The sequence below is a fragment of the Oryctolagus cuniculus genome, chromosome X, assembly GCF_051225735.1.
Source record: "Oryctolagus cuniculus isolate XC-2025 breed Fujian yellow rabbit chromosome X, ASM5122573v1, whole genome shotgun sequence".
Lineage (NCBI taxonomy): Eukaryota > Metazoa > Chordata > Mammalia > Lagomorpha > Leporidae > Oryctolagus > Oryctolagus cuniculus.
The window spans coordinates 18434369-18461729 of NC_142888.1; the positions used below are offsets into that span (position 1 = coordinate 18434369).

The 27361-nt window shown below is 37.0% G+C and overlaps 1 protein-coding gene and 1 pseudogene across 14 annotated transcripts in view; both read right to left on the bottom strand.

Annotated features, from left to right (window-relative positions):
* DMD (dystrophin) overlaps positions 1-27361 on the bottom strand; it is a 2249390-nt gene that overhangs the window by 1160580 nt on the left and 1061449 nt on the right. For all 14 annotated transcript variants that reach the window (XM_070067426.2, XM_051827673.3, XM_070067427.2 and 11 more), the window contains one exon: positions 24445-24617. In XM_070067426.2, the coding sequence (XP_069923527.2) occupies positions 24445-24617 (173 nt within the window). The remainder of the gene's footprint in view (positions 1-24444; positions 24618-27361) is intronic.
* On the bottom strand, positions 7865-7976 carry LOC127485101 (U4 spliceosomal RNA; annotated as a pseudogene).

The following is a 27361-nucleotide window of genomic DNA, read 5'->3' on the forward strand; positions in this document are numbered from 1 at the left end:
TTTTGTTATTGTGTTAATTTACATTCATGATGAATACAGTGTAAATGAAACACAGAGTAACATGGAATATTGTAATACTATGAACTTGAACAACTAATCAGCAGGTTTCTATTGAACATCCATCATGTTCTTTGTGACAGAGTTTTAAAGAAAATACTAGTACTCTGGCCTCATATATTATTATAAATTAAAACTCTACTATGCTTTGGATGCTAAGAATATTCTTTATCATTGACACATAAAAGCTTATGATGTAATTTATATGTTGAGAAATGGCCACAAGTATTACAATAGGAAATACTGTAAGTAAGTAGAAGGTAATGCTCCAAGTATTCAAAGGAAGTAGAGATTCATTCCTGATAAATTGATCAAGGAAAACCTGACGGACAAGGTAGCATCTGAACAGGACACTGAGGGGTCATTTATATAATTATATATATATACACACACATAATTTTTCTTCTTTAATATCTATTATTCTATTATATGGTGGAGGAAATTCATGCTTACTGAATATCCCAATATTTCATTCTGTTTACCATAACTTCTTGAAGTTGCATTAGGACCAATGTGGCTGAATCCTGGGAAATAGGAATATGTGGAAAGTTATACATCACTTTTGGTTTGAGGCACTTAACAGTCAGTGTCCATTTCTCAGTATGCCTTTGTCAGTGATTCTGAAATTCCCATGTTGATAGACTCTTGAGATGGAGGCAGGCTAGGACTCAGAGTAACTGGAAAATGGCCACTTTTATATCAGACTTTATATGAGCAAGAAATATAGAAATTTAAAAGATCACTTGTGGGGACACTTAGAATTCTTCTGAATACCTCCCTCTACATTTTGATTAATGGTACTGAACTTTTCCTTTTGTAGAATTACTCTTCCCTAATATCAGATCTGAGGGGAACTTTAATACCACTGCAAACATTGTAAAGGAGTAGGACAATGACATAATTTAAGACAATTAGATTAAGGGGTTTGAGCTAGAGTTGATAATTCAAAACATAATTATGTATAGATATATATAGACATAAAATTGTACATTTCCATGGTAGAATGTGAAATATCAATGCACGTGTACAATGTGCAATGATCAGATCAGGATAATTAACATACCCATCACTTCAAATGTTTATCACTTCTTTGTTTTGGGAACATTAAAAAATCTACTCGACTAGCTATTTTGAGATATACAATCAATTTTTCCCATTAGTATCCTACTAGCTATAGAACACTATAATTCTTCTTATTCAACTGTACTCCTGCACCCACATTAATGATTCTGCCTCCATTACTTCCTTCCTCCTACCCTTTGCAGACTCTAGTAATCAATTTTCTACCCTCTACTTCCACGAAATATACTTTTCAAGTGTTCATATGTGAGAACATATTATAATTGTTTCCACCCTTGACTTATTTCACTTAACATAACATCCTCCTGGATAATCCCATGTCACTGTAATGACAGGATTTTATTATTCTTATAGCTGAATATTATACACTGTATATGTAACCATATTTTCTTTATCCATTTATTTATCAATTGTCATCTAGGTTAATTCCATATCATGGCTATTGTGAATAGTGCTTCAATATAAATGAGTGTACATGTATCTCTTTGACATACTTATTTCCTTCCATTTGGATGTATAGCCATAGTGGGATTAATGGATCATATGGTAGTTCTATTTCTAGGTTTTGTGGAATGCACTAATTTACATTGCAATCAAGAGAAACAAGGACAGTGGGCTCAAAGTTAAGAAATTTTGATGGCAGTACTGACAACAATGACTTTCTTTGAGCTCTTGAGTTCTCAGTACTGTCATTCCTGGACCACAAGGACCTTCTTTTCCTTCATTTATGTAAACCATCTAATATATTGCTCTCTAATAGAAAATACCATTTCATTTAAACTAAATGAAGATTGTTTCTGTTTCTTATAATCAAAACCTCCATGGAGATATGTGGGGAGAATTTTATTGACTGATTAAGAGTTGTGGGGCTTGTCCTTTTTGAATTATTTATTTAAGAGACACGCAGAGAGAACAAGACACACACGCAGAGAGAGAGAGAGAGAGAGAGAGAGAATATGCACTCCCATCCACTTGTGCTGCCATCCACTGGTTCACTCCCCATATGCCAACAATGCCTCCAGTTGGTGAATTCAGGAGCAGGGAACTCAATCCAGGTCTCCCATGGCAGCAGCAGGAACTCAACTACTTGTGCCATTGCTGCTACCTACCAGGGTAGGTAGGTGCAGGGTGCACATGAGCAGGAAGCCTTGGTCAGGAGCCAGAGTCAAGAATTGAACCTAGGCCCTCTGATGTGGAATGTCCTAAAAAGCAGCTTAACCACTAGGCCAAACACCTGCCATTTGGGAGTATTTTTACATGTGAAATGACAGTCTGAAACAGGATACAACAAGGAGATTTTAGATAACATAAATCCAGTTTTCTGTAGAGTTGCTTGAAGATGCAAGTTGGAGAAGCTAAGATAGGGTCGCAAATAACAGACTATGAATTTTGAATGTTAGCCTCTAGGCTAGGGGTTATAAAATCAAATGCCTTCAGGGGACATGTGGGACACATAAAATTGTAAAGCTTTACAAGGTATAAGGCAATAAGTGCTAAACTTATTGTGTTGACCAGTCCAATTCTTGCCCTGTTTCATTGCTTTTAAAGCTCCCTGCAGGCCAAAGAAAACAACCCAGCAAAATATATCCTCCAGCTCTCTTGTCTCCAGGGGCTAACAGTTTGAAAGTGAAGCTATCAATAGAGAACCACAGAAGATTCCTGTGCTAGTGAATATGAAGCTGGAAACACTGCTTTAGAAATATTAACTTGTTAAAAAAAAAAAGACAAGGATTTGGGTGGATAAAGATCTGTTACAAGGAATCAATTAACTTGACATTCATGTCAAAAAGAATGAAAAGAAAGCGAGGGTATGAAAATAGTTGTAAAGGAAGAATATACAGAACCTGGTCAATTCTGAAACTGGAATAAAAATCCAGGAAAGTATAAACAGAGAACAAACATGCTTTTGTCTGAGGGCCATAAAGGAATAATAGTGGTATGCTTATTGAATTGGGAAATCTAATTAAGGCCTGGTTTTGGGGGATGAAATTGGTGGTGCTATTGACTTGGTAAATTTAAGTGGACTCTAAAGAACTGTGAGGTTTTAAAATTGTTTATATTATAAATAACAGCACTAACATCCCAAAACAATAAATTATAAAAATGTTACCCATAGGAATTATGCACTTTTCTTAATGGCTGGCTGCCCCAGGAACATGAGAACATGAGTGAGCTCAAGAGATTAAGTTTGTGATCTTTTGGGGGAGGTTCTTAAGTGATGCAGGGAACAGAGCAGAAAAACACTGGAGTTGTATACAGTTTCAGGAGAAATTATTTTAAATAATTATAAATTATAACAAATTATAAAATTTGAATATAATATTTTGAAGAAAATTTTCCTATACCCAGAAAGTAAATCATATTTTTTTAGGTAATCATGAAAGTATGCACATACAACTGATTACAAGTAAAGCAAGAATTGCTTAAACTCCAGAGTTATTTGAAATCTAAGGACGGGTCCTAACATAATACCATCTTTCACCATATAATATAAAGCTGAGAACTAGCATCAGAATCAAATTGGGATGTTTAATTGCTTTATTTAATGTATGTACTTACACAGCAATCATATTCTCCACAAAATGAAAGTTGGTAGCTTGTTAGTGAAAGAAGACAGAGTGAATAGCTGCATACTTGTGATTCTACTTTAACAGAATTCTAGAAAATGCAAACTAATCTATAGTGTCAGATAGCAGATTAGTGGTTGCCCGGGGATGAGGGGAGGGGGAAGGGGTTTTATTACCAAGAGATGATTTCTGCAGATGATAGATATGCTCATTATCTTGCTTGTGGCAATGGTTTCACTGTGTATACATATATCAAAACTTGTCAAATTTTATTCTTTAACCATGCACAGCTTATTGTACATCACCTATACCTCAGTAAATCTATTAAATAGGGGCTGGCATTGTGGTGCAGTGGCTTAAGTTCCTGCATGCAATGCCGGCACCCCATTTGAGCACCAGTTCAAGTCCCAGCTGCCCTACTTCCCGTCTGGCTCCTTGCTAATGCACCTAGGAAAGCAGTGGAGGATGGCCCAAGTACTTGGGCCCCTGCACCCACGTAGGAGACTCAGAAGTAGTTGCAGACTCCTAGATTTGGCTTTACCCAGCCTTGGCTTTTGGGACCATTTGGAAAGTAAACCAGCAGATGGAAGATCCTTTTCTCTCTCTCTCTCTTACCTTTTAAAATTCATAAAATAAATATTTAAAATAAATCTTTTATAGAAAGTGGCTAGCTTGGCTATAACATTGCCTCAATGTACTACTAGCTACAAAAATATTACTTAAAAACAATATAGAGCCTCCATCAAAAGTAAATTACCACTGTGGTAGATACTGTGGTATGTAAGCCAGATTCACCAATTACAAAGGAAGCATTCATTCTCCCAGTTGCTTGGAGTATTATCTAATAACAACTCACAGCTAAGTCCTTCCTAGAAACTGCCCTTAGCAGACAAGGATTTCTTTGCCCAAGGTCACGTGGCCAGGATGAGGATAGTTGGTAGGCTCAAATCTAATGACTGGTGGATTTGATTTATAACGGCCCATTCTACCTTGTCTCACCTAGGGATGCTATAAATGATCATTCCACTACCACACTGGACCAGCAAATGTCCCTCTACTAACTGTATCTTCATACAGATCCCCTATTTGTCTAATTGTTATACCTTTATTCTCTCTCAGCTATTCTTTTATTATTATTATTAATTTGACAGAGTTAGTGAGAGAGAGAGAGAGAGAGAGAGAGAGAAAGGTCTTCCTTCTGTTGGTTCTCCCCCCAAATGGCCGCTATGGCCAGCACTGCACCGATCCGAAACCAGGAGCCAGGTGCTTCTTCCTGGTCTCCCATGTGGGTGCAGGGGCCCAAGCGCTTGGGCCATCCTCCACTGCCCTCCAGGGCCACAGCAGAGAGCTGGACTGGAAGAGGAGCAACCAGGACTAGAACCCGGAGCCCATATGGGATGGGGCGCCACAGGCGGAGGATTAACCAAGTGAGCCATGGCGCCGGCCCCTCAGCTATTTTTCTTGTTTTTTTTTTTTTTTTTTTTTTTTTTTTTTTTTTTTTTTTTTTTAATTTTTGACAGGAGAATGGACAGAGAGAGAGACAGAGAGAAAGGTCTTCCTTTGCCATTGGTTTACCCTCCAATGGCCACTGCAGCCGGCGCACCACGCTGATCCAAAGCCAGGAACCAAGTGCTTCTCCTGGTCTCCCATGCGGGTGCAGGGTCCAAGCACTTGGGCCATCCTCCACCGCACTCCCTGGCCACAGCAGAGAGCTGGCCTGCAAGAGGGGCAACTTGGACAGAATCCGGCGCCCCGACAGGGACTAGAACCCGGTGTACCGGCACCGCAAAGCAGAGGATTAGCCTGCTGAGCCACGGCGAGCTATTTTTAAGAGCAGTCACCAATAAACCATCTGTAATCAAATCTCTTTCTCAGAGTATGTTTCTTGGGGAATTCTAAGACAAAAATTGAATATAATATGCTAAAGCTGTTTGAATGAAGAAAATAGAAGTATATATCTTAAATAATTATCCAAACAACATTATGACAATTTATATCAATATTTGTAGAGATTCATTGTATAAAATCACAGTTTTTTTTGCTGCTGTTGATTTTTTAAATTTTTTAATTTTTTTTTTTGACAGGCAGAGTGGACAGTGAGAGAGAGAGACAGAAAGAAAGGTCTTCCTTTTCCCGTTGGTTCACCCTCCAATGGCCGCCACGTCTGGCTCACTGTGGTCGGTGCACAGTGCTGATCCGAAGGCAGGAGCCAGGTGCTTCTCCTGGTCTCCCATGCAGGTGCAGGGCCCAAGGACTTGGGCCATCCTCCACTGCCTTCCCGGGCACAGCAGAGAGCTGCACTGGAAGAGGAGCAACCGGGACAGAATCCGGCGCCCCGACCGGGACTAGAACCCAGTGTGCCAGCAACGCAGGCGGAGGATTAGCCTAGTGAGCCATGGCGCCGGCCACTGCTGTTGAATACTGAAGCTTCAGCTTGTTCTGGATTTTTGGTGAGAATATATAGGACACATTCTTTAAAGAAAACTCAACAAGGATACGGTGAACATCAGCATATGGTAACAGAATCTTTGTAGAATATCAACTATTGGGGATGCCGTCATGTCTTGGAAGAACAACTGTCATTCAACTTTTTGTACATTAAGGCGCAGTACTTTGTTATCAGTCCTACTAGATTCATCCACTGTGTCAAATAATATGAAGACATGCCAATAACAATTATATTTTACTACTATTTCCTTCAATAACTTAGGAAACTTTGGTCTCTTAATTTGAAAACGAATTAAACGGCATCATTAACATTATGGGATTAATGACACTGACTTCTTTGAGGGAGTCATTTTTTACTTTCCTTTGGATGAGAGAAGTATTTTCCATGAAATCTTCAATCATTTTTCACTACCTAGAGACATGTAACACACGTTTTAGCTCTGGAAGACCAAAGAAAGAAGAGAAAAATGTCCTCTACTGGAAGTTCATTCAAGACACTGGAACAGACATCTTCCATCTAATGATACACACTTGAAAACAAGGTCCTTTAACTACAATAATTATTTTCTCCTTCTACTAACTCTCATCTATCCCTCAGGTGCTGATTTAAAAAAATGTTTCATATATTTGGTATTCAAAGGAAGAAATGTAAATGCAGCTCATTTCCAACATCTTCATATGATCCAAGAGACTACTGCTTTCAGCACCATGAACAGAGATTGAAAACCAAATGTGTTTAGGATTTTTAAATGTAGAATGACAATCTATGTATGTTAAAAGGAGTATAACCACTTTGTTTTACTTTTTAAGTTAATTTATCAAGCTTAAATCCATTTGCTTTCACTTTTTTACCCTTATATATTATCTTATTAATAAACATTATTAATGTGAAATAAGTATTTTAAGTTCTTTACACTGAGCTTCTTATTTTATTTTTGTCATTCTATTTCATTTTATTTGAGAGGAAGTTTCTATCTGCTAGCTCTCTTCTCAAATGTCCAAAGCTGGACTCAATGTAGGTTTCTCAAAAGAGTGGTAGGGACTCAAGTATTTGAGACATCACCTGCAGCCTCCCAGGTTGCACATTAGTAGAAATCTGGAATCAAGAAAGGATCCAGGACTTGAAGCCACACACTCCAATATGGTATGCTGGTGTCCCAAGTGGCAGCCCAACAAATGCCCACCCCCATTTGTAGTTTCTGATCTAAAGACTTAGACATCATGGGATGAAATGTCATCATGAACATCGTTTAAAGCTACTTTATGGAAAACAGTTTATGTTTAATATATTTTCAATCTTAACTTATACCCTATGAGAATTTTTAGCAAATATCATTGGTAGAAGCATCCTTCATACATAAAATTCCTTCATGCAGAAAAAAAAAAGTCGTACATAAAATATCTGATTTTATAGCCATAGATAAGATTAATAAAGTCAGTCTTCATAGTAGCTATGTTTCCTGTGCATTTTCCTTACCTACAATTACAATTTCAAGAAGACACTGTCCAGACAATGGTTGTATGATGAAATAATTACAACTATAACTTTATTATAATAATGATTGGTTATCCCTTTCATGATTGGTATTAGTCACCAAAACCAAAGTAACTATGAAGCTGTACATAGAACAATGAAAACCTAAATGTTCCCCCACGTTGTGATCTATTTCTTGCTATAATCGGAACTCTGAAAACAAATGGGACTTAAAGTAAATCCTGTGCTTTTCAAGTTGTCATGGCGGGGTACTGGGAAAAGTTTTCAATTAGCAATAATCACGCCTCAGATAAACCTCATTGGCTACTATACTGCCACTGCGCAAAGCTAATCCTGTGCTTTTAAACTCAATCTACAACTTCCTTTGTGACCCTTGAAACATTACCATTAGAAAAGTTCTAGCTTTCCAAATGCCTCAGAATTTTAAAAATGTTTATTTATTTATAAGGTGCAGAGAGAGAGAGAGAGAGAGAGAGAAATTTTCCATCTGCTACTTTACTCCCCAAATGCCCACAACAGCGAAAGCTAGGACATGCCAAAGCCAGGAGCCTGGAATTCCACCAGGGTGCCCATGTGGGTGGCAGGATCTCAACTACTTGAGCCATCATCTACTGCCTCCCATGACATATATTAGCAGGAAGCTCTACTGGAAATGAAGTAGCTGGGACTTGAACAATGCACTCCAATGTGGAATGAAGATATCCCAAGTGGTGGCTTAACCCACAAAGCTACAATGTCTGCCCCTTAAAGCATTAGAATAGCAACTAATTTTTCTTAAGAAAAAGAGCAAAGCAAAATAAAAACCTTCACACAATCTTCAGTTCTATTTCTTCTGAGTAAAGGAAGGATTTTCACCGAGCTTAATTTATGTCATGATTCTGTGTTCGTCAACCTTAAAATAATTCAAGCTTTGCTCATGTCTCCATAAAATTTCCTTTTTCATATATTTCAAAAGCTTTGGTATCTGTTGTTCTGTCACCTAGGTAAGTCCTCTAGATCACTAATCATTGTTAAGACTCTTCATGTCATCATTCACAAAGCAAAAGATTTTCATGTGGCAAAGAATTCTGATTCTGAGGTAACATTAACTAATGAGTAAAATTTGTTTTCATTCATCTTCAATGAGAATTAATTCATTTTTGCCTCTTGTAGAAATTTCCCTAGAATCTTTTTTTTTTTGATCTGCTACTACTTTAACTTTGAAAATGTTAGAACCGAGTAATAAAGGTCTAACCAATACCATGCATGGAGTCTGCTAATCAAAGCAATTTATTGAAGCCTTCAGGAAGTTTATGGTCATAGGAAGGTAATCACACTCCTAATTTTTCCTTTGAAATTAAAAAGCAATAATGTGGCAAATTTGCAAAAGATACAGAATAAACTAGGCACATAAGTACTCTTAAAATTAATATTTTAAAGACATTTTCAAATAGCTTCTTTATTGGTGGTAGAAAAACATAAATTCAAGTTTTATGTTCTATTCAATAATTTGACTTAAGTAGGATGTATCCATGACCTTTAATTTCTAGTTCTACTTGTATCACTCATTGTAGTGAACTTCAATAGCAAACAATATCTAAGCCCCTTTAAAACTGTAAAGTAAAACTCCATCTTTCAAACAGTGGAGTACATGAAAACAACAAAGGTAAACCCCAGTAAACAACTGAACAACTGAGTCAATAAGGAACAAAAGACAGAACCACATAAAGTATCACAATAAACAAATAGGATAAGGCAAGATCAAGAAGTCAGGAGTTACAACAAAAGCACAAACAGCCTGGAGTGTGAACAATGCAATAGCAAAGTGCAGTGGTCCTAGGTAGGGGAATAAGGTATCTCTGCCGCTCTGTATCAGATCCCCTTGGAGCTTCACCCGTTCTCTTGGGTCTTTGACAGACCAGTGTGCTCTGGCTTATGTCCAAAAACCATTTACTCCTTGTTTTAATCTGAAGGTTAATTTTGGAACATATAAAGCAGATATTCCATATGCAAGACAAGCTGGAAGTACTTGCAGAAAGAAATTGATACCTTGATACCATGAGCAGCCCTTTAAAAAAGTAATAATAGCCATTGGAGTACACACACCACAGCCCTTGGCCCTTGTTGAGAGGCATATATTGCATGTTTTTCTTGAAGCTTTCCATGGATTCCCCCTTCAGTGGCAGCCAACTTCATTAAGTACGCTTTGCAGACCACTTTCTCTTCCCTCTTTCACAACTCCACTACCCTTCTTGAGACCACTGCCCAAGTCAACTATCTGAATTCCTTGTCTCAGGATATGCTTACAGAAAAATCAAAACCAAGACACTACTGCTCCAAGAATGTTCAATTTTATATCCAAAATCTAGCTTTAAGCATAAGTAATTTAATCTATTGATAGAGTTAAGGAAAAAAAAACATTTAACTGGCCTGGAAAATCCATTCATACTTTCAAAGAATCAAGCATGTACTCCTATTTCAATAGAGAGTGTTTATAATAGAATACACAAAAACCCAGTAGAAGGAGAGAGTACTCAGTGACATTTTCTATAATAATTAATGATATGGATTACAGAACATGAGTTTAAGATACCCATAAATATTAATATGAATAATTAAATGAAATAATCTCAGAATAAAAATAGTTATTACCAGAAGGTTGTATCTACTCAGAAACAGTTTTCATTTTGTTTTGTTTTTTTTTTTTTCATTATCTTAAGTAACTGAGACATAAATTTGCTGGAGTCATTTCATTGTCATTGAATCCTGTGGATTTTTCTGTTAGTTGTGAGAAAAGAATGTTTCCCTTTTGGAGACATTGGCTTAGATTAGAAAAACGCTTTATTATGTGTATTGCAAAGCTATTTATTTACCACAGCTAGACAGAGACTCCCTCTTTGTCATACAGCTGCTTGTTTTTAAACAAATTTTGCTAAGAGACATAAACCAGATGGCCTTCTTCAAGGGTATACCATGAGCCATGATAGTCAGCTTATGGTAGTTTTAAGTAGCAGACAGCTGGGTACGGAAAGTCATGATGCATTGCAGAAACACAAGAGTGTGCTGAGCACAAAGAGACTCTCGAGTCAGTATATGCAGTTGCGATTTAAGGTTTGTTTCAATATTCGATTTTTTTCAGAGAGCTTTAAATTTCTACATGATAAAATTACAGGTAGTTTGATAAAATAAGGATATTCTGACACTAAATTAAAGAGAAAACTTGTGGAGAAATGGATTCCAAATACATTTCCAAGTGGAACAACAAGCAGCAGATTGGGCTTTCTCACACACTTGTGTTCCAACAAAAATGTTCAGCTAGGAATAGGCATTGGGCCTACTGGTTAGGATACCAGTTAGGAAGCCCAGATCCCATACCACAAAACCTGGGTTCACTATGAGATCTCGTTCCTGACTCTAGTTTCCTGCTATTGCAGATCTTGGGAGGCAGTGGTGATGGCTCAAGTAAATGGTTTCTTGTCAGTCACAGGGGAGACTTGGATTACTTTTCCAGCTGCTGGCTTTTGCCAAGCCTGCTCCCAATCACTGGGCATTTGGAAAGTGAACTGGAAGATGGGAGCTCTCTGTCTCTCAGGCTCTATATCTCTGTCTCTATAACTCTTCTACGAACGCATTTTTAAAAATTGTAATGGTCAATTCTATTGTGCATTAGTATTATACCTCCACACCCTTGCTATGACTTCACAGTGAGCAGAGCATACTGCTTTGCCCCTTGACTTTGACGACTAATGCAATGAGATATACTTGCATTGACTACCAAATGTGAATCATCATGTATTGCTGCTTGCCTGTCTGAGAGCCTGGGAACTCTACCATGGGAGAATATGCCCTTACAACCTGGTATCCAGAGACGCACCAATCAGACGTATTCAGCTAACCTACCATTCCAGAGGCTGAAGAAGAGTTGATTCTGAGTAGTCTTGTGCACATGGAGATAATTATCTATTGTTATTTTGGGGTGTATTTGCTATACGGAATTATGATCAACACTGGCAGACTTTGGTAAAGTACTACAGACACCCACCCTGGAACATTTTCACATTACTGGGAAATAGTGGAAAAGGGATAAGAAAAAAAATGACAGTTGGCATCTACATCCTAGTCAGGGTGCTACTATTTTAGGGAAAGTACCCATAAGGATTATAGAATTATATCTGTTTCTCCTCAAAGTCCTTTAAAACAAAAGGCACAGAGTGAGTATCTTTAGTTTTCAAGTGGTAGGGTAAATTTTCGAATGTTAGAGAAAGACAAATGAAGGAAAGGAAAAAATAAACCATTTCCAGATAAACTAAGAGGAAAAAACACACCTTTGATGAAAAAAAAATATTAGTTTAATTTTATTCAAATATTCAAATTATTCAAAGGCTGAGAATTTTTTAAATTTCCATTTAAACTGTCATTTTTATAAGGATCTAACTATCCTAGGAAACCACAAAGTATATTTAAGAACTTGTTGTTTCAAGCAGAAAGCTCTCAAAAATCACATCTTTGGCTTGCAACGGGCCATTTTCCCTTGAGGTAACTGACGTTTTCAAGAGAAATTTGAGACTGTCCATGGATAAACTAAAACTAATAAGAAAATAATTCTTGTGAAAATTGCCTCAGAGGCAAGAATTTGCAAGTCTCAGTGTAAACCGATTTTTTTCAAGTGTTAGAACTTTGTAATCACAACAAATTTCCCCCCAGAATAGAAGTTAAAACAAGCAAGCAAGCAAAAACCTTCCACCAGAAATGTGCGTCGACTTTAGGGGCTAACAGGTATATTTTTCTGAGACACTATTTATATCTGACAAGTGATATAATTTGAAGAACATAACAAGGTCCCAGATATTGCTAGTTTCATATCTAAAAGTCATAATTTGTCCTTATTAAAGCAAAATGACAGTAAGTATGTGGAGATTTACTTTACAGTAATATTTTTTGGATTTGATGGAAATGTAGTTCCTGTTAACTGAGGAGTTTCTTAACATGTTTTTGGTTTAATATTTATCTGTTTCTTTGAAAGGCAGAGTTACAGAGAGAAGGAGAGACAGAGAGATAGATACAGAGAGATGGGAGGGAGGGTGAGAGGGAGGGGGAAGATAGAGAAAGATATTTCTTCCATCCTCTGGTTCATTCACCAAATGGCTGCAATTGTCAGTGCTGCGCCAAGCTGAAGACAGGAGCCAGAATTTTCATCATGGTCTCCTGTGTGGGTGGCAGGATCCCAAGCTCTTGGACCATCTTCTGCTGCTTTTCCAGGTGCATTAGTAGGGAACTGGATTGAAAGTGAGTGGCTGGACTTGAACTGGTGCCCATACGGGATGTTATGGAAGCTTAACCTGCTGCGCCACAGCATCAACCCTTGAAGAAGTTTCTTAAGAAATTTATTCATTCCAATCTATTACAACTTTTGAGTGTGGTTTATCATGTACATTTAATGGCTCATCAATAAAAAAAATAACATGTATTGAGAAGCTACCATGGAATCACATTGTATTTGGTTCAGTGGTGACAAAAGGTGCATGGTATAGTCTATTTAGTAAACACAAAACTTCTATTGAATTAGAGAGATTTGTACATATCTGCATAGATAAGATTATAACAGAGAAATATATGAACAGAGTTATAAGAATCTAGTAAATGGAATCATTAAAACCATGAAGGATTCCAAGTGGTGATATTTGCATTGGGTCTTGAACAAGGAGTAGAATTTTGCTAAGGAACAAGTCAGAGATCCTCAAGTACTTCAAAAGATCCTTTACCACTTGGCTTGCCAGGCATCTTATTTTATCACAATCCATTTCTTCTGATATTGAACGTGAAAACACCACCGTCTGAATTTTAAACATCTTTTTAGGCACTGTGGTTTAAGATACAAGAGCTCTTAAAAAGTTTTTATGTGTATCCGCATTGCTGCTACTAAAAAATAACATGTGGAAAGAAGAACCTAATCCTTAAGCTTAAGAAATCCTATGCAAAATGCCTTGGAAGAAAGGGGTGAAGCAGATGAGAGTTCATAACTCAAGTAAAATTTAGGCTCTGGCATACATTTCTTGTTTAAATTATTTATTCTCTCTAAACCTCAATTTTTTCATCTGTAAAATAAGACTTCCCTGAAAATGCAATGATAGGTGTAAGTGACTCCATGCCTGGCAAAGAGGTGCTGCTAAAAAGGAAGCCCTTTTATCTTATGCAAAGGCCATCTTCCATGGCCGGGAAAGGTAAGGAATGCTCTGAAGTTTCAGTGCATTTTCATAATTTTACCTTTAGGCTTAGATCATTGTTTTAAAGTATTTATTTGAGGGGTTAGGAAGCCAAAGTTACTGATCAAATTTCAATAATTTACAATTCAACTTCTGAAAAAAAAAAAAAAAAGAAGCAGCATTAGCTCCTGTAAGCAAGCAAGGAACTTGCAAGTACTTTAAGAAGTTCACGGAAAGGTGCAAGTGAAACAAAAGTGTAGGGGCAAGTGTTTGGTCTAGCAGTTAAGACATTACTTAAGATGCTTACTTTCCATGTCAGAATGCCTGGGTTAGATTCCCAACTCGCTTCCAATTCCAAGTGTCAAGCCAGTGCAGACACTGGCAGGTAGGCAGTGATGGCTCAAAGGAGATCTGGGTTGCATTTCTGGCTTCTGGCTTTAGCCACGGCCCTGCCCTTGTCATTGCAGTCATTTGGGGAGTGAATTCATAAATGTTAGCTGTGGATGTCATTTTCTCTTTTTTTTTCTCTCTCTTAAAAAGAGGTAAGTTTAATTTGGTGCAAAATATTTGGAAATTAATGTTTTTTTTCATAATACACATTTATCAGGAACATTTTGAAGATCCCTTGTATAATGTGGCAGTACCTAGGAAACTTCTTAACTTTAAAAGACAATTGGTATGTAAAATCTGTCCCTTCTCATCTTCTGCCATCTCCTTCTTGGAATGTAGAGGGGCAAGAGCTGCATCTTGCAACATGTGGATGAGGGTCCACCATATAATGATAGCTGGGTTGAAAGCAAGAATGAACAGAGCCACTGTAATCACGCCTTTGCTACTCCCAAGCTATTTCAGGAAAAAGAAATACACTTCTGTCTTAGTGAAGGCATTGCTATCTTACTCTCAGCTAAAAAAGCACATTAAAACTGGCAAAGTAGAGTTTTTGGGAAAATTACACTTAGCACAGTTTTGTTTTACAGTAATTTTTCTTTAAAAACTCAGCTACTCTAGGTAGAAGAGAAAAATTTAGATTTAGAGAAGGGTTATGTGTGACCTGACAAAGCTAAGAATCAGACTAAGTAGTCAAATGGAGGTTTTATCTCCAAAATCAGGCCAGTCCTATAGATACAAAATCTGTTTCTATGTTAGAGTCCTTCTCCTTTGACAATAATAAACAAACAAGCTTATTTAGGATAACAAGTAAATATAGTCCCCTTGTACAGTGAAGAACTAAAATGGTCTGGCGAAGCATGGAAATGCATGTTTATAACCACCCTGGGAAACAAAAAGGTTCAATTACTTTGAGAAAAACATTCAGGATATTGATCTACGGTTAACTCTGAGATTATGTGATTTTTATATCCAGTCAATTTCATATCTGAAGCAAGTTTTAAACTAAACTCTATCTGAACTTAAAGACTTATAAGAATCTGAGAATGTTGAAGATATAAGGCAGACGATCCTGTACGAAGTGGTGATCATAAAAAGCAAATCACTCTGCAACTCTTGAGTGTTTTGAACTACCAATAGGAACATGAGAAGATAAGCTGATGGGCAGAAACAAACTTCTATTTCATGCACTTTTAATTTGAAATTTCACCAAGTAAGTATAACAGATCTCCATAACTTAATTCTTTCATCACCCACTTGCAACAAGAAATCAGAAGAAATTATAAGTAAACAAGGAAACAAATTCAGGGCTAGTATTCACTTCAAATGGCTTAATGTCCTGAAAGACTCATGTTTTAAATAGAGTTTCAGAAAATCACAATTATGGGATAAGGATACTGTTGTTGATAACTGGCTTGTTTTACTGAGACTGTTTGGTACTGTATACTCAATATGCTAAAATTAAACGGCTCCTAACAACAACTTTATGAGGTTAGTCTTTTGTAGTTTAAAGCATTGCCTCTGGTGTTAAAACATTCATGTAATTGCCCTCAACAGTCAAATCATACAGTTCACTTTGGGCTGTTGGGTGGAAACAAAGGCTCCTCTATTTGGATCATAACTGCTCTCTCAGTGGTGTGCAAAGTGCAACGACTGGCCAGTGAGAGGTATTTACAATAGCTAGGGATTAGGTTATATTATAAAGGGTTTGGGCAAAAATGAAAATGTTTTAACAGAGCAGCATGAAACGGAAGGCAGGATTCCAAAGGAAGGAGCCTTAAACTGAAATATGAGTCAATTTAGAAATGGCAGAAAAAACAATATAGGGGATAAGCTTTGATGAAAACACTGTGGAAAATGAGAATCTAGTAAAAGATTTGCCTTTCTCAAATTTTATGATTATTTATTTCTGGCATATGTGGCATGTTGACCCTGTGAAATTACGGTTTTCATTACTGTCTTTATCATTAAGTAATATTGATTATCCACGTGCATTATACCAGACATTATACAAGCAAACAAAATTGAGGTGTTTTGTGTCATCTAGGACCATAAAATACTACCTGTCAATTAGACCAATATAAGGCAGCAGATAGCAAAGAAGATATTTATTGGGGGGGGGGGGAACCATGAAGGTTAAAAATAGATTTTTAAATAATTTCAGTGGTTAGGTGAATTTGTCTATGTCTCTGTTTATAAGAATATATCCTCCCATATCTGTGGTGATAAGTTCTCTTTAATTAGTTGTTTAATAAAAATTATTTTCAAAAAGGGAACTTTTGCTAAAAACAAATAAAGAGAAGCCTTTTCCTACATGGTGGTCTCAACAGTCAAAAGAGTAGGACATAAACAGAAAACATCACATCTTTCCCTACGTATTACATCTCTCTACATAGTCCCCATTATTGAATACATAGTATTTCTTTCATCCAGACAGTAAAATAATGATTTTGGAATGAAATGTAAACTTTTCCATATTCAGAACATGATTTTTTCCTAGCCCTTTCTTCTTAATTCTACCAAGGTTCAGAAACTAATGGAACTAATTACTACTTACACTTCTACTTCAGAAAAGGATGAAAACTCAATCTTGCATTTAAATCTCCAAATTTGGTAGAGACTAATTCTAATAGTGCAATGTTAATCTTTCCTGAGTTGACAGCATTCTGTATGTACGTATCCTGCATATTCCCAACTACATATGGCATTGTGACAAATAGAAGAGGCTGCTGATGCTGCTATAGCTGAATGTCTCATTTAGGAACAAACAATTCTGGAAAAGCTCCCAGATTATGCATCTGTGCCTCTACAGCTCATACGTTAAAGGGTACAACTGTATGGTGATGACATGAGGTTTAGTGTATTACTCTTTCCCTCTGTGGACACTGTGGGGTTATTCCACTCACCTTGACAGGAAATAAAAAGAATTAGTGAATGACCAATAGAAAAAATTACACTGAAATAGCAAATGCTTATGGAATGTTTGCATTAGGAGGAGCCTTTCAGGATTATTTGCTAGTTCCCTAGAGTTTGAACATAGAGATAACTGAGGGAGGCACTTTCTCCTTAAAACAGAATTATTTTGTTTCTTCTCCTGCTTTCCCTCTTTTTCTTTCTTTTGTTGTCTTTCTTTCACTCGGTAAAAATATTAGATAGAGTCCATAAATGCTTTAACACTGTGGGCGTGGCACTGAGGAAACCAAATAATGGAGAGATGTCTTGGGAAGCAGCTTTCAGCTTTCCCACCTTCAGCTTCTCATTGACATGGCATTGTGATCCCAGAATGATGATGATCCTGTAAAGCAGTGGTGCTCTCAGACTTACTGAGATTCTGTATTGGGCACTGATAAAGTGCTCAGGGGTCCATGGTGGAATGCCCAAAATAGAACATGCAGTATGCTTTTCCTACAAATAAATTCATTATTTTTCTCAAAATATTCTTATTTATGTTCTTCCTATACTTAAAAGTAGTTATTACATATAAAATTTCACTGTAAATTTAATTTTAGAGCAGCATTTAAACAAAGTACATATATCACAAGCACACAGTTCCATGAACCTTCTTAAAGGTAAAACATCAATGCATCTAACAGCCAGAACAAAAACCAAGATATTATTCATACTGTAGAAACACGTTCCCGCCCCTGTTAATCAAAACTCATCACAAAGTTAACCACCTGACCTGGACCTCCCAATATGCCTTTCTGAGTTGTATAAAAATGGAATCATAAAATATATATCTTCTTATGTCTGACTTATTTTATATAACACAGAGCTCATAATTTTTGTCAATATTTCATTTATGTTGTCAAGTATCATTGGTAGAACTGATTTGTAAAGATTCATTTATTTTATTGGAAAGACAGAGTCACGGGGCCATGGGGAAGGAGGGAGAGAGAAAGACTGAGAGGTTTTTCATCTGCTGGTTCACTCCCCAAAGGGCTCCAAAAGCCGGAACTGGGCCAGGCCAAACCCAGGAGCCAGGAGTTTCATCCTTTTCTCCCATGTGGGTGCAGGGTCTCTGTGACTTGAGCCATCTTCCTCTGCTTTCCCAGGCACACCATTAGGGATCTAGATCAGAAGTTGAGCAGCCAGGACTCAAACTGGCACCCATATGGGATGCCAGAATTGCAGGTGGTGGCTTAACCCACTACACCACCCCAATAGAAATAGATTTTTAAAAAGGCCATTACACTATTCTCCTTATCATTTTTTTAAATTTTTTTCAACTCTAAACATTCATTACTATAGGATTCAATACACTTGATCTCATCTTTCGATCTTATCTGAAGCTCAGAATTATCTTGAATTTAATAGCTGATATAAAGGAGAGAGCCACAAAAGTATCTGAATAAATGAAATAAATCGAATTCCAATGAGAACTACTGATTTTAAAACACCCCTTTTGTGATGTTAGACAAGAAATTTGTATTACAAAATAATGTCATCTTATGGCTGTGTAGTAATTTGCAGTGCTTGCTGTCACATCTATTATCTAATTTGAACTCTACTATCCTTTTAGGCTCTGGGGAGTAATTCTCTTAAAATGGGACACATTCATTATGGCTTTAAGGATAGTAAACTCACTATCAGAAAGAAAGTAAAGACAGCAGAGCACAGCTGACATGTAACAGGCCTTTCTTAAATTTTTGTTGAAAGAAGGAAAGTGCTTTTTCTCTTGAATACTAGATAGATTTTCTTTGAATTCTTTACTTTTACATGTTTGCTGCAGTGGTATGTTATAAGCAGTGAGCAGTTTACCAAGAAATAGATGAAAATGTGAGAATAATTTAGTAATGATGTTAATTTTCCATGAAGGTAAATATTTCTCTTACATATATGTATATCTATTCACAAGTTCCTGCTGTTTGTGCCTTAAATGTTGATTACATGTGAAAATAAGAATATCCATGAAATGGAGTTGCCTTTAATATTTTGTAGATCTGTGACTGTGCCGAGAGACATATTGAAATTATATATGCTGGGAAGACAGATATGGACACAGTCTCCTAGATAGTGAGTGAACAGTCAGAAGGCAGAATGGATTTTAATTTCCCTTTTGCCCTCACCTAAAGAGTAATACTTGTTTTACTTCATGACATTTAATAAAAGTGAGTTTTGCCATTATAATATTCATAAATTTAGTGATTGATGATGGTCTCAGAATTTATACTTTGGGAATGTTGAGAATATAATGTATTTTTTTCTAATTTTGTAACTTACTATGATTAAAATATGGAAATCTGTTAGAGCTAAATATGATAAAATATATTCAGATTGTCTATTTCCTCTTGTTTGGACAAGTCACATAATATCTTGAGGATTTAGTTTTATTCCCTGCAAAATGAAGAAACTAAAATTAGTTTTCTTGCAAAAATGTATTACTGGGGTGGGTTTTGGCATGGTGGTTAAGACCCTGGTTGGTATCCCCACATTCTGTATGTGAAAACCTTGGTTTGAGTCCTGGCCCCTCTCTCTACTCCACCCAGGCTTCCTGCTAATGTGCACCCTGGGAAGCAGCATTGATGGCTTAAGTAGTTGTGCACCTGCCACTCTTGTGAGAGGTACCCAGATTGAGTTGCAGGCTACTGGTTTTAGGCTGGCCTTGCCCCTGTTGTTGTGGGCATTTGGGGGTCAATCAGTGCATGGAGGATCTCTTTCTCTATCTCTGCATCTGTCCCTCTGCCCTTCAAAACAAATAAATGATTAAAATAGCCTTTATTATTGATTGTTAACTATCTCTAACATTTTGGATTGTTATTCAGAAAATATTCATGTCTTTCCCTTTGCACTGTAGGAAATCACTTCTCCATTATATTGATAAAAGTCTTGGCCATGTGATTGGCTTTGGTCAAAGGAATTCCAGTTGACTTGACAGGACCAGCATAGGGCACAATTCCCTTGGGAAGTTCGGCTTGGTTTTTGCTCCGGTTATCAATTTTGAGTAGACTATGCCACTGACCCTTCATTTTAGGCCCTGAGTAAAGCTATATGTAGCAGACCTCAATCCCAATGCATTCTGGAGGCCAGCTCAACAAAATTTACATATTAAAGAGAGCTTCTGAGACAAGCCCAGACTGGACCAGATAAACAATAAGCAACCTAAATATCACTATTTTAATTCATCAAGTTTTGTGGTAACTAATACTACAGCATTACTGTGGTAGTATCTGATTAATACATAATCATCTGTGGATCATAAATGAGAAAGTACCCATATATCCCTTCTTTCTGCTTCAGAGTATTTTGATTTAAAATCAAGTTGGCTTATTCAAAAAACCAGCAGATTTTTGTTAAGACTCCAATGTGAAGGCTGTACTGGGCATTTGTCTATCTGTGAATGCATACCTTCTAAATCTCTCCAAATGTTTAAGAATCTGCCAGTGTATGGGCCTTGATGAGACACAGCGTTCTGACTGCCATTGCAATATAGACCCAATTCTAGCTATTTATTTTCCTAGTCTCTTGTAAGTTAGGATCTAGTCCTGTGACCTAAGCCTGCCTTATAACAAGAGTGATTAATTACGGTTCTCCATCAAAGCGCAGCCTGTGGGGCTGGCATTGTGGTATAGTGAGTTAAACCCCTGCCTGTGATACCTGCATTTTATATGGGTGCCAGTTTATATCCTGGCTGCGGCACTTCAATCCAGATCCCTGCTAAGGTGCCCCAGAAAGCAGCAGAGGATGACCCAAGTGCTTGAGTCCCTGTACCCACGTGGAAGACCCTGATAAAGCTTCTGGCTCCTGGCTCTGGCCAGGTCCAGCCCCAGCCATTATGGACATTTGGGGAGTGAACCAGTGGATGGAAGATCTTATTCTTTGTCTCTGTCTCTCCCTCTCTCTGGAACTGTGCCTCTCAAATAAAATAAATAAATCTTTAAAAAAATGCAGTCTGCCATCTATTGTGGTAAACAGTTTCATTGAGACAAGCCATGCCTGTACATCATGTATTATCTACAGTCTCTTTCACCCTCAGATAGCAGTTGATTAGCGGCAAGAGACTGAAACATTTACTAACCAGCCCTTTTCAGACAAAAAACCCAATCTCTGCATTACTAGATGCTTCTACAAGACTTTAATCAAAGCATGAGTGACACAAAAGTAGTCAGTTAAATACTTTTTGGCAGTGGTAATAGTAAGCAAAGTCCTATGGCAATAGTGACCCTGGGGTAGCAGTGGACCGTGGCCATGATGGAAGTATATAATTCAGATCTACCTGAGTATTGATGCTGGGTTGGTTTCTACATGTCTAGTTTGGTTTTCCTTGATAGTTTCTAACCATTGTTAAATCTGGATCTCATAATTTCTATTTCATGAGGCATCCAATATCCTCCCAGTAAATTATGTAATTTTAACTAAGGTAGCCAGAGTCACTTTCTGTTATTTTAACTCAGACCCTGGAATAATACATAGGCTAATTTTTCCCTGAGTCAGAAAAAGATGTTTCCATTCCATTCCCCAGGAATGTGTTCTTGCCCTTTGCATAGCTTACATTTATCAACTCTTATTTTACCGCCTTGCTGTCCAGTAAATTCTTAAAAGTGAAGACTGAGTGTGATTCATCTCCCTGTGGTGCTCAGGGAAATTTGAAAGAGTGTAAGAATGAATTACCAAAGCCTTAAGACCATCGCTTTCATCATCAAAATAGCCAACATTAACTGAGCCATTATCACATACGTGTTAGCAACCCATTAGTACTCTACATGAATTACATCACCTAATCCTCATAACAACCTTATAACTTAGACACTGTTCTTATTTTGTTTTACAGATAAGAAGCTTGCGGGGCATAAGAGTGAAGAAAATTGCTCTAGGACACATAGACAGTCACCAGTTAAGTCATAATTCCAAGACAGGCTGGACTCTAGAGCCTATACTCATAAGCAATTACTTAAGACAGTTTTACTTTACACAAAAAGTCACAGGAAATTGAAAAGTCCCTGAGCAATTCACATGAAATTAGAATCTCTTTCAGACTCTGGGTAAGGAAGTAATGAATCTACTAAGGTTAGAAATGCTCTCTTATTTTCCTTACTTTTCCAGAATCAGGAAAAGTCCATAAATACTTACAATAACTATGTGTCAATTAAAATTTAAAAACAAAAGAAATATTAAGTCTTCATACTTGGGGTAGGATTTCAGCTACTCTCTCCTTGGAATGGCAAGAGGGTTTCTGCTTTCTTTTTAAGACTAGGGTTGAAGGTCTACCGGCTTTACTAGTCAAGCTGCAAGTGAAGAGAGGAAGAAGCCTCACAAACCAGAAAGTGTAATTCGGGGATAGTGTGGGTGGCCTGCAATGCTGGGAGAAAACACTAACTCACGAAGGAAATAACACAAGAGAGACAAGAACATTCCACTGGTGGAATGAGCAGGGCAAAAGAGGCTGGTGACATTTATGCCTCTGCAGTAGCCTGCAGATGCTCAAAACTCAATTATCTTGGGCATTTATTGGGTAACCAGTGGATGCTGTGCATCTACAGGCACCTCCTACCTTGTGCTGAGTGAAGTACAGCTAACACTTTTTGATTTTTGAGGTTTCTCCCTCTTTTTATCTCAATGTGAGATACTGAGAAAAAGTGTGGCATGGTGGTAAGTATAAGTTCAAGGTTGTCTTTCGCATTATATTATCAGTGCTGCTGAGTTTCTTTTCTTTTATAAAGATTATCTTCAGGCAATCTGGGTCCAGCTGTTTACAAGTAAGCGGAGATAAACTTATGAGACCATCCACGGGAGAAATATTCTCAGGTTTCACAGAGGAGGCTTGTGTCCAAATCTAACAAACACCCACTTTGTATTCAACACCTTACTAGTCCTCACCACATCAGACAAAATAAAACACAGGCATTTTCTTTAAAGATTTTGTGTTTAGGAGGCAGAAAAGTAAGAAAAAAAAAGTGATAACTATGTGGTAAGTTGTAGGAGAAATTCACATCAGAGTACCTACTCTGTAGGCTAGCCACCAAGTCTGGAAACATTTGCAAATGCATAAATTATTTATTGGTGTTATTTTACTTTTCATGGTAAAACAATATCTAAGTTTCCAAATGTTCTGATCAACTAGTAGTTTCAGGCTTTTAACAATAATATCCCATTTCCGGTGAGACCTGAACAACAGGTAGTCCAGAGGGGACAAATAGCACTTGGGGATATGCAACTCAATTTAATATTGCTAGAGAAGAACTTGCAGGGTATGAAGGGCGGGCAGGAAGTCCTAAGCAGTGAGGCTAACTAGAGGAGCTGGGGCCATGTGAAGGCATTGTAGTTCATTAATACATTTGGATTTCATTCACGTGGAAATGAGATTGTAAAACCGAAATTCCTACACTTTAGAGAAATAAGCCTGAATGAAAGAAAATTGGGAACAAAGCAAGGACAATTATTGGAAAGAATAGAAATTAATGCTAGTAATTCTCTCACTTCTTCCCTTTTTCCCACAGAGAATGATGAAATAAATTACAGAGTTGCCAGAAACAAGAGAAATTAAATCAAAAGATAAATATTTTAGTTAAGGTATGCAATAAAAAGGATTTTAAATTACCTTAAGAAATTCTCCACAGCAACAAAAAATAAACAAAGAAAGTTGGGGGTGGGGATATTGAAAAATATAAAATACAAGTCTCCAATATACAAATCTGAAAATGAAATTTTGGTGGTAAGTAATACTTTAAATGTATTAACCAAGGTGTGCAGCTACTTTAAATATACAGGACATATATGTCACTAACAGTATTCTCCTTCATATGTGGGACCTTAAAAAAAAACTCCATCTGAAAACAGGATGGTTTCTGCTAGTGGCTAGAAGGAATAGCAGAGCTAGAGGGTGTTTGGGTAAAAAGAAAATAGGGGAATCTGGATCTGGGTTATTAGTAGTGATGACTATATGACACTAATATGAGATGTGAATAAAAATGAAAAAGATACACAATTCATTTTATACAACTATTTATCCCACCTCCATCAAATGACCAAACTTGCTTTCCTGTTACCTGAAAGATGACAGGATGATGTAACAGTCCAACACAAAGCTAATGTCAGTACAGACTAATTCCTATAATTCAGTTTATTAGTCCGAAATGTTCACGATTATTTGTTCTTTACTTACCTTTTTCCAATAACAATTCTCTCATATCCTCCCTATCTGTCTTTTTCCCAAGGAGCATGATGAAATAAATTATAGAGTTGCCTGAAAATAGGTATAATCATTCAGTAAAATGAAAGTATTACCTACCCTTGTCGGTCCTTGTACATTTTGTTAACTTTTTCCCATTGTGAATCAAGCTGGGCCAGAGCTTCCTGTAGCTTCACCCGTTCCGCAGCTGTAGCACTTTGCAATGCTGCTGCCTTCTTGTTGTGAATTACATCAATCCGACCTGAGATTTGTTGCATACATTCTTTTATATTCTGAAATATTAAAATTTTTTAACAAGAAGAAATGAATCAGCTGTCTGTAGAAGAGGAAAAATAAACATACATAATCCAGAAGCAACTAATAATCTTGTAGTTCTTAATTGTTGACTTTTAAAGTTATTAATCCTGAAGTCCATTGACCTGAACATGCCCAAATCTTCAGGCAATTCACAAATCTCATAATGAAAGTTTATCAATCACTACATTTTAACATTTTTGCCTTCATTGGACTTCCATAACCCAAACTCTTATAAATTTTCTTCTACATTAGTGCCCCCTGTCTTTTACTCTTCTTTTCTGGATCTTTCTCCTCTTACTGATATCAATACTGGGGGGTTCTGGCTCAACAATTGCTCTTCTTTCCTTCTCTGTCCATAATTCATCTCATTTTATATCATGGCTTCAAATATACTCTATAAAAGACTCAAAATTTTATTTCTAGTCCATATGTCTCTGAATATCAGACTAACAAATCCAAGTTACTTTCTCAATCATTAGATGTCTCAAAAATATCTCAAACTCATATGGCCCCAAAATTTCCAAACTGCATACCACCATCTTTCTCCTCCCATAGTTTCATCCATTTCAATAAATGCCATATCAAGTTGTAATTGCTCAACTTGATTACATTAGAATAATCCACAGCTTTTTTAGTATCTAGTATTAACATTGTTGGCAATCTCACTGACTTTGCTCCCATAACACATGCAGAATTTGACCCTTTCTCACAACCTCCCTTAACTAAAACTCTAATATTGTCTATAATTCTCTCTCACCTGGATTTTTGCAATATCGATCTATGTGACCCTCTTTCTTTCAGTCTAGCCCTTCTCTCAACCAACAAGTATCTTTTTAAACATAAATCAGATCATATTACAATTCCTCTTCTCAAAACCCATCAATGGCTCGTTATCAAACCTATAATCTTTACTATGGCCTATGAAATCCCATCTAACTTCACTGTATGTTACTTATGATTTGAATCGTATCTCTTCACAGTTTCCACCTAATACATAACATTTCAGGCTAATTAGACTTTCTGTTCTTTAAGTATGCCAATGATACCCTTGCTCCAAAGTTTTGGTGTTTTTTGCTCTCTGTGCTAAAAATACTTTCCCTAGAGGTATATGTTGAAAAAGAAGATTAAGAAAGTGACTTGACAGAATTCATTTACTGTATGGCTAAAGAAGGGTAGGTGTCAATCAGTAAATAACACATTATGGTGACCATGTGAAGAAAAAGGTACCATAATACACTGTTAGTAGGAATGTAAACTAGTACAAACATTTCAGAAGAGATCAAGAAAATTCCTCAGAAAAGTAAAAATAGATCTATATTACCCAGCCATTCTACTCCTTGGAATTTACCCAAAGAAAATGAAATGAGATTATGAAAGAATTATCTGTATCCCACGTTTATACTAGTTCAACTCATGATAACTAAGAATCGGAACCAACTTAGATGTCCATTAACTGATGACTGGATAGAAATATTGTAAAATGTTGTCTACTGGTCTTTTGGTTTAATCCTGTGAAGGTAATTAGGGGATGGGGTCCTCTCCCACTGCTTGTTTCATTTGATCAATTTTGTTTTGAGATTTGATTATTTTTTATAGCCACTGTCTATACTCTTGAGAAACAGTGGTTTTTCTACTTACTACCTGTTGAATTCTTTATTTAGTGGGTGGTTAAGCTTATGATGATTATAAAGAAAAGTGATAATGTCATCGCAAAATTAAAAGAAAAGTAAGAAATGCAGGAGGGGGAGGAGGGTGGGAGTAAATGAAGAAAAGGTGGCAAGTATCATTATGTTCTTAAAACCATATAGATGAATTTGTTCCATTTATATTAATTTAAAATATTTAAAAAATAAAGGAAGGTCTCAGTTTGGTGCATCAGTTAAAATGTCTCTTGGGATGCTCAAATTCTCAGAGACCCAGGGTTTGAGTCCTGGCTCTGCTCCCCATTCCAGTATCCTGCTAATGTACATCTTGGGAAGCTATGGTGATGGCCCAGGAAATCATGACTCTGCCACCCATGTGGGAGACCTGAGCTGAGTTCTTGGCTCCCAGCTTCAGCCTGGTCCAGCCCCAGCTGTTACAGGCATTTGAGCAGTGAATCAAGAATATGACAATCATCAAAATCAATCTCTCTCAATCTCTCTCTCTCTCTCCCTCTTCCTCTCCTCCTTTCTCCTTCTCTTTCTCCCTGGTATAAGTGGTATTTGAGTTATGTAACTTCTGAGAGTTGCATTTAAATCTCCTGTGCTGCAACTCCTACACTCACAGATAAACATATGCCCCTAAGATGCTCTTAGAAGTCTAATGATCTATTCTCTGATCCAGGGATCTTACATACCCTGTACAGATAAATAGAGATATAAATCTTATTCAATATCAATAAATGGAATGTTCTTGACTATTTTCAGATAAAATTGGGAAGTATTTTAATCATGTAGGAATTAGAGACTAGAGTCAATAAGTAGTGTCTATTGCAGGCCTGATAACTTCCAGGAGACTGATTTTGAAGAAAACTCCATGCATCATACTATTCAGAAGTAGAGTGGTTATGGGAGGAGTTCAAGAGAGTTTTCTGTCTCATTCTAAGAATTCCTATCTATGGTGCAAAAGAATTATCCTTAGGCAAGGACTAAGCTGTACAAGTTGGTGAGGGTATAAATAATGCCAGTTGTAAAAAGTAAAAGTAAATGTTCACAATGGGAACCTAAGTGAGAAAAAA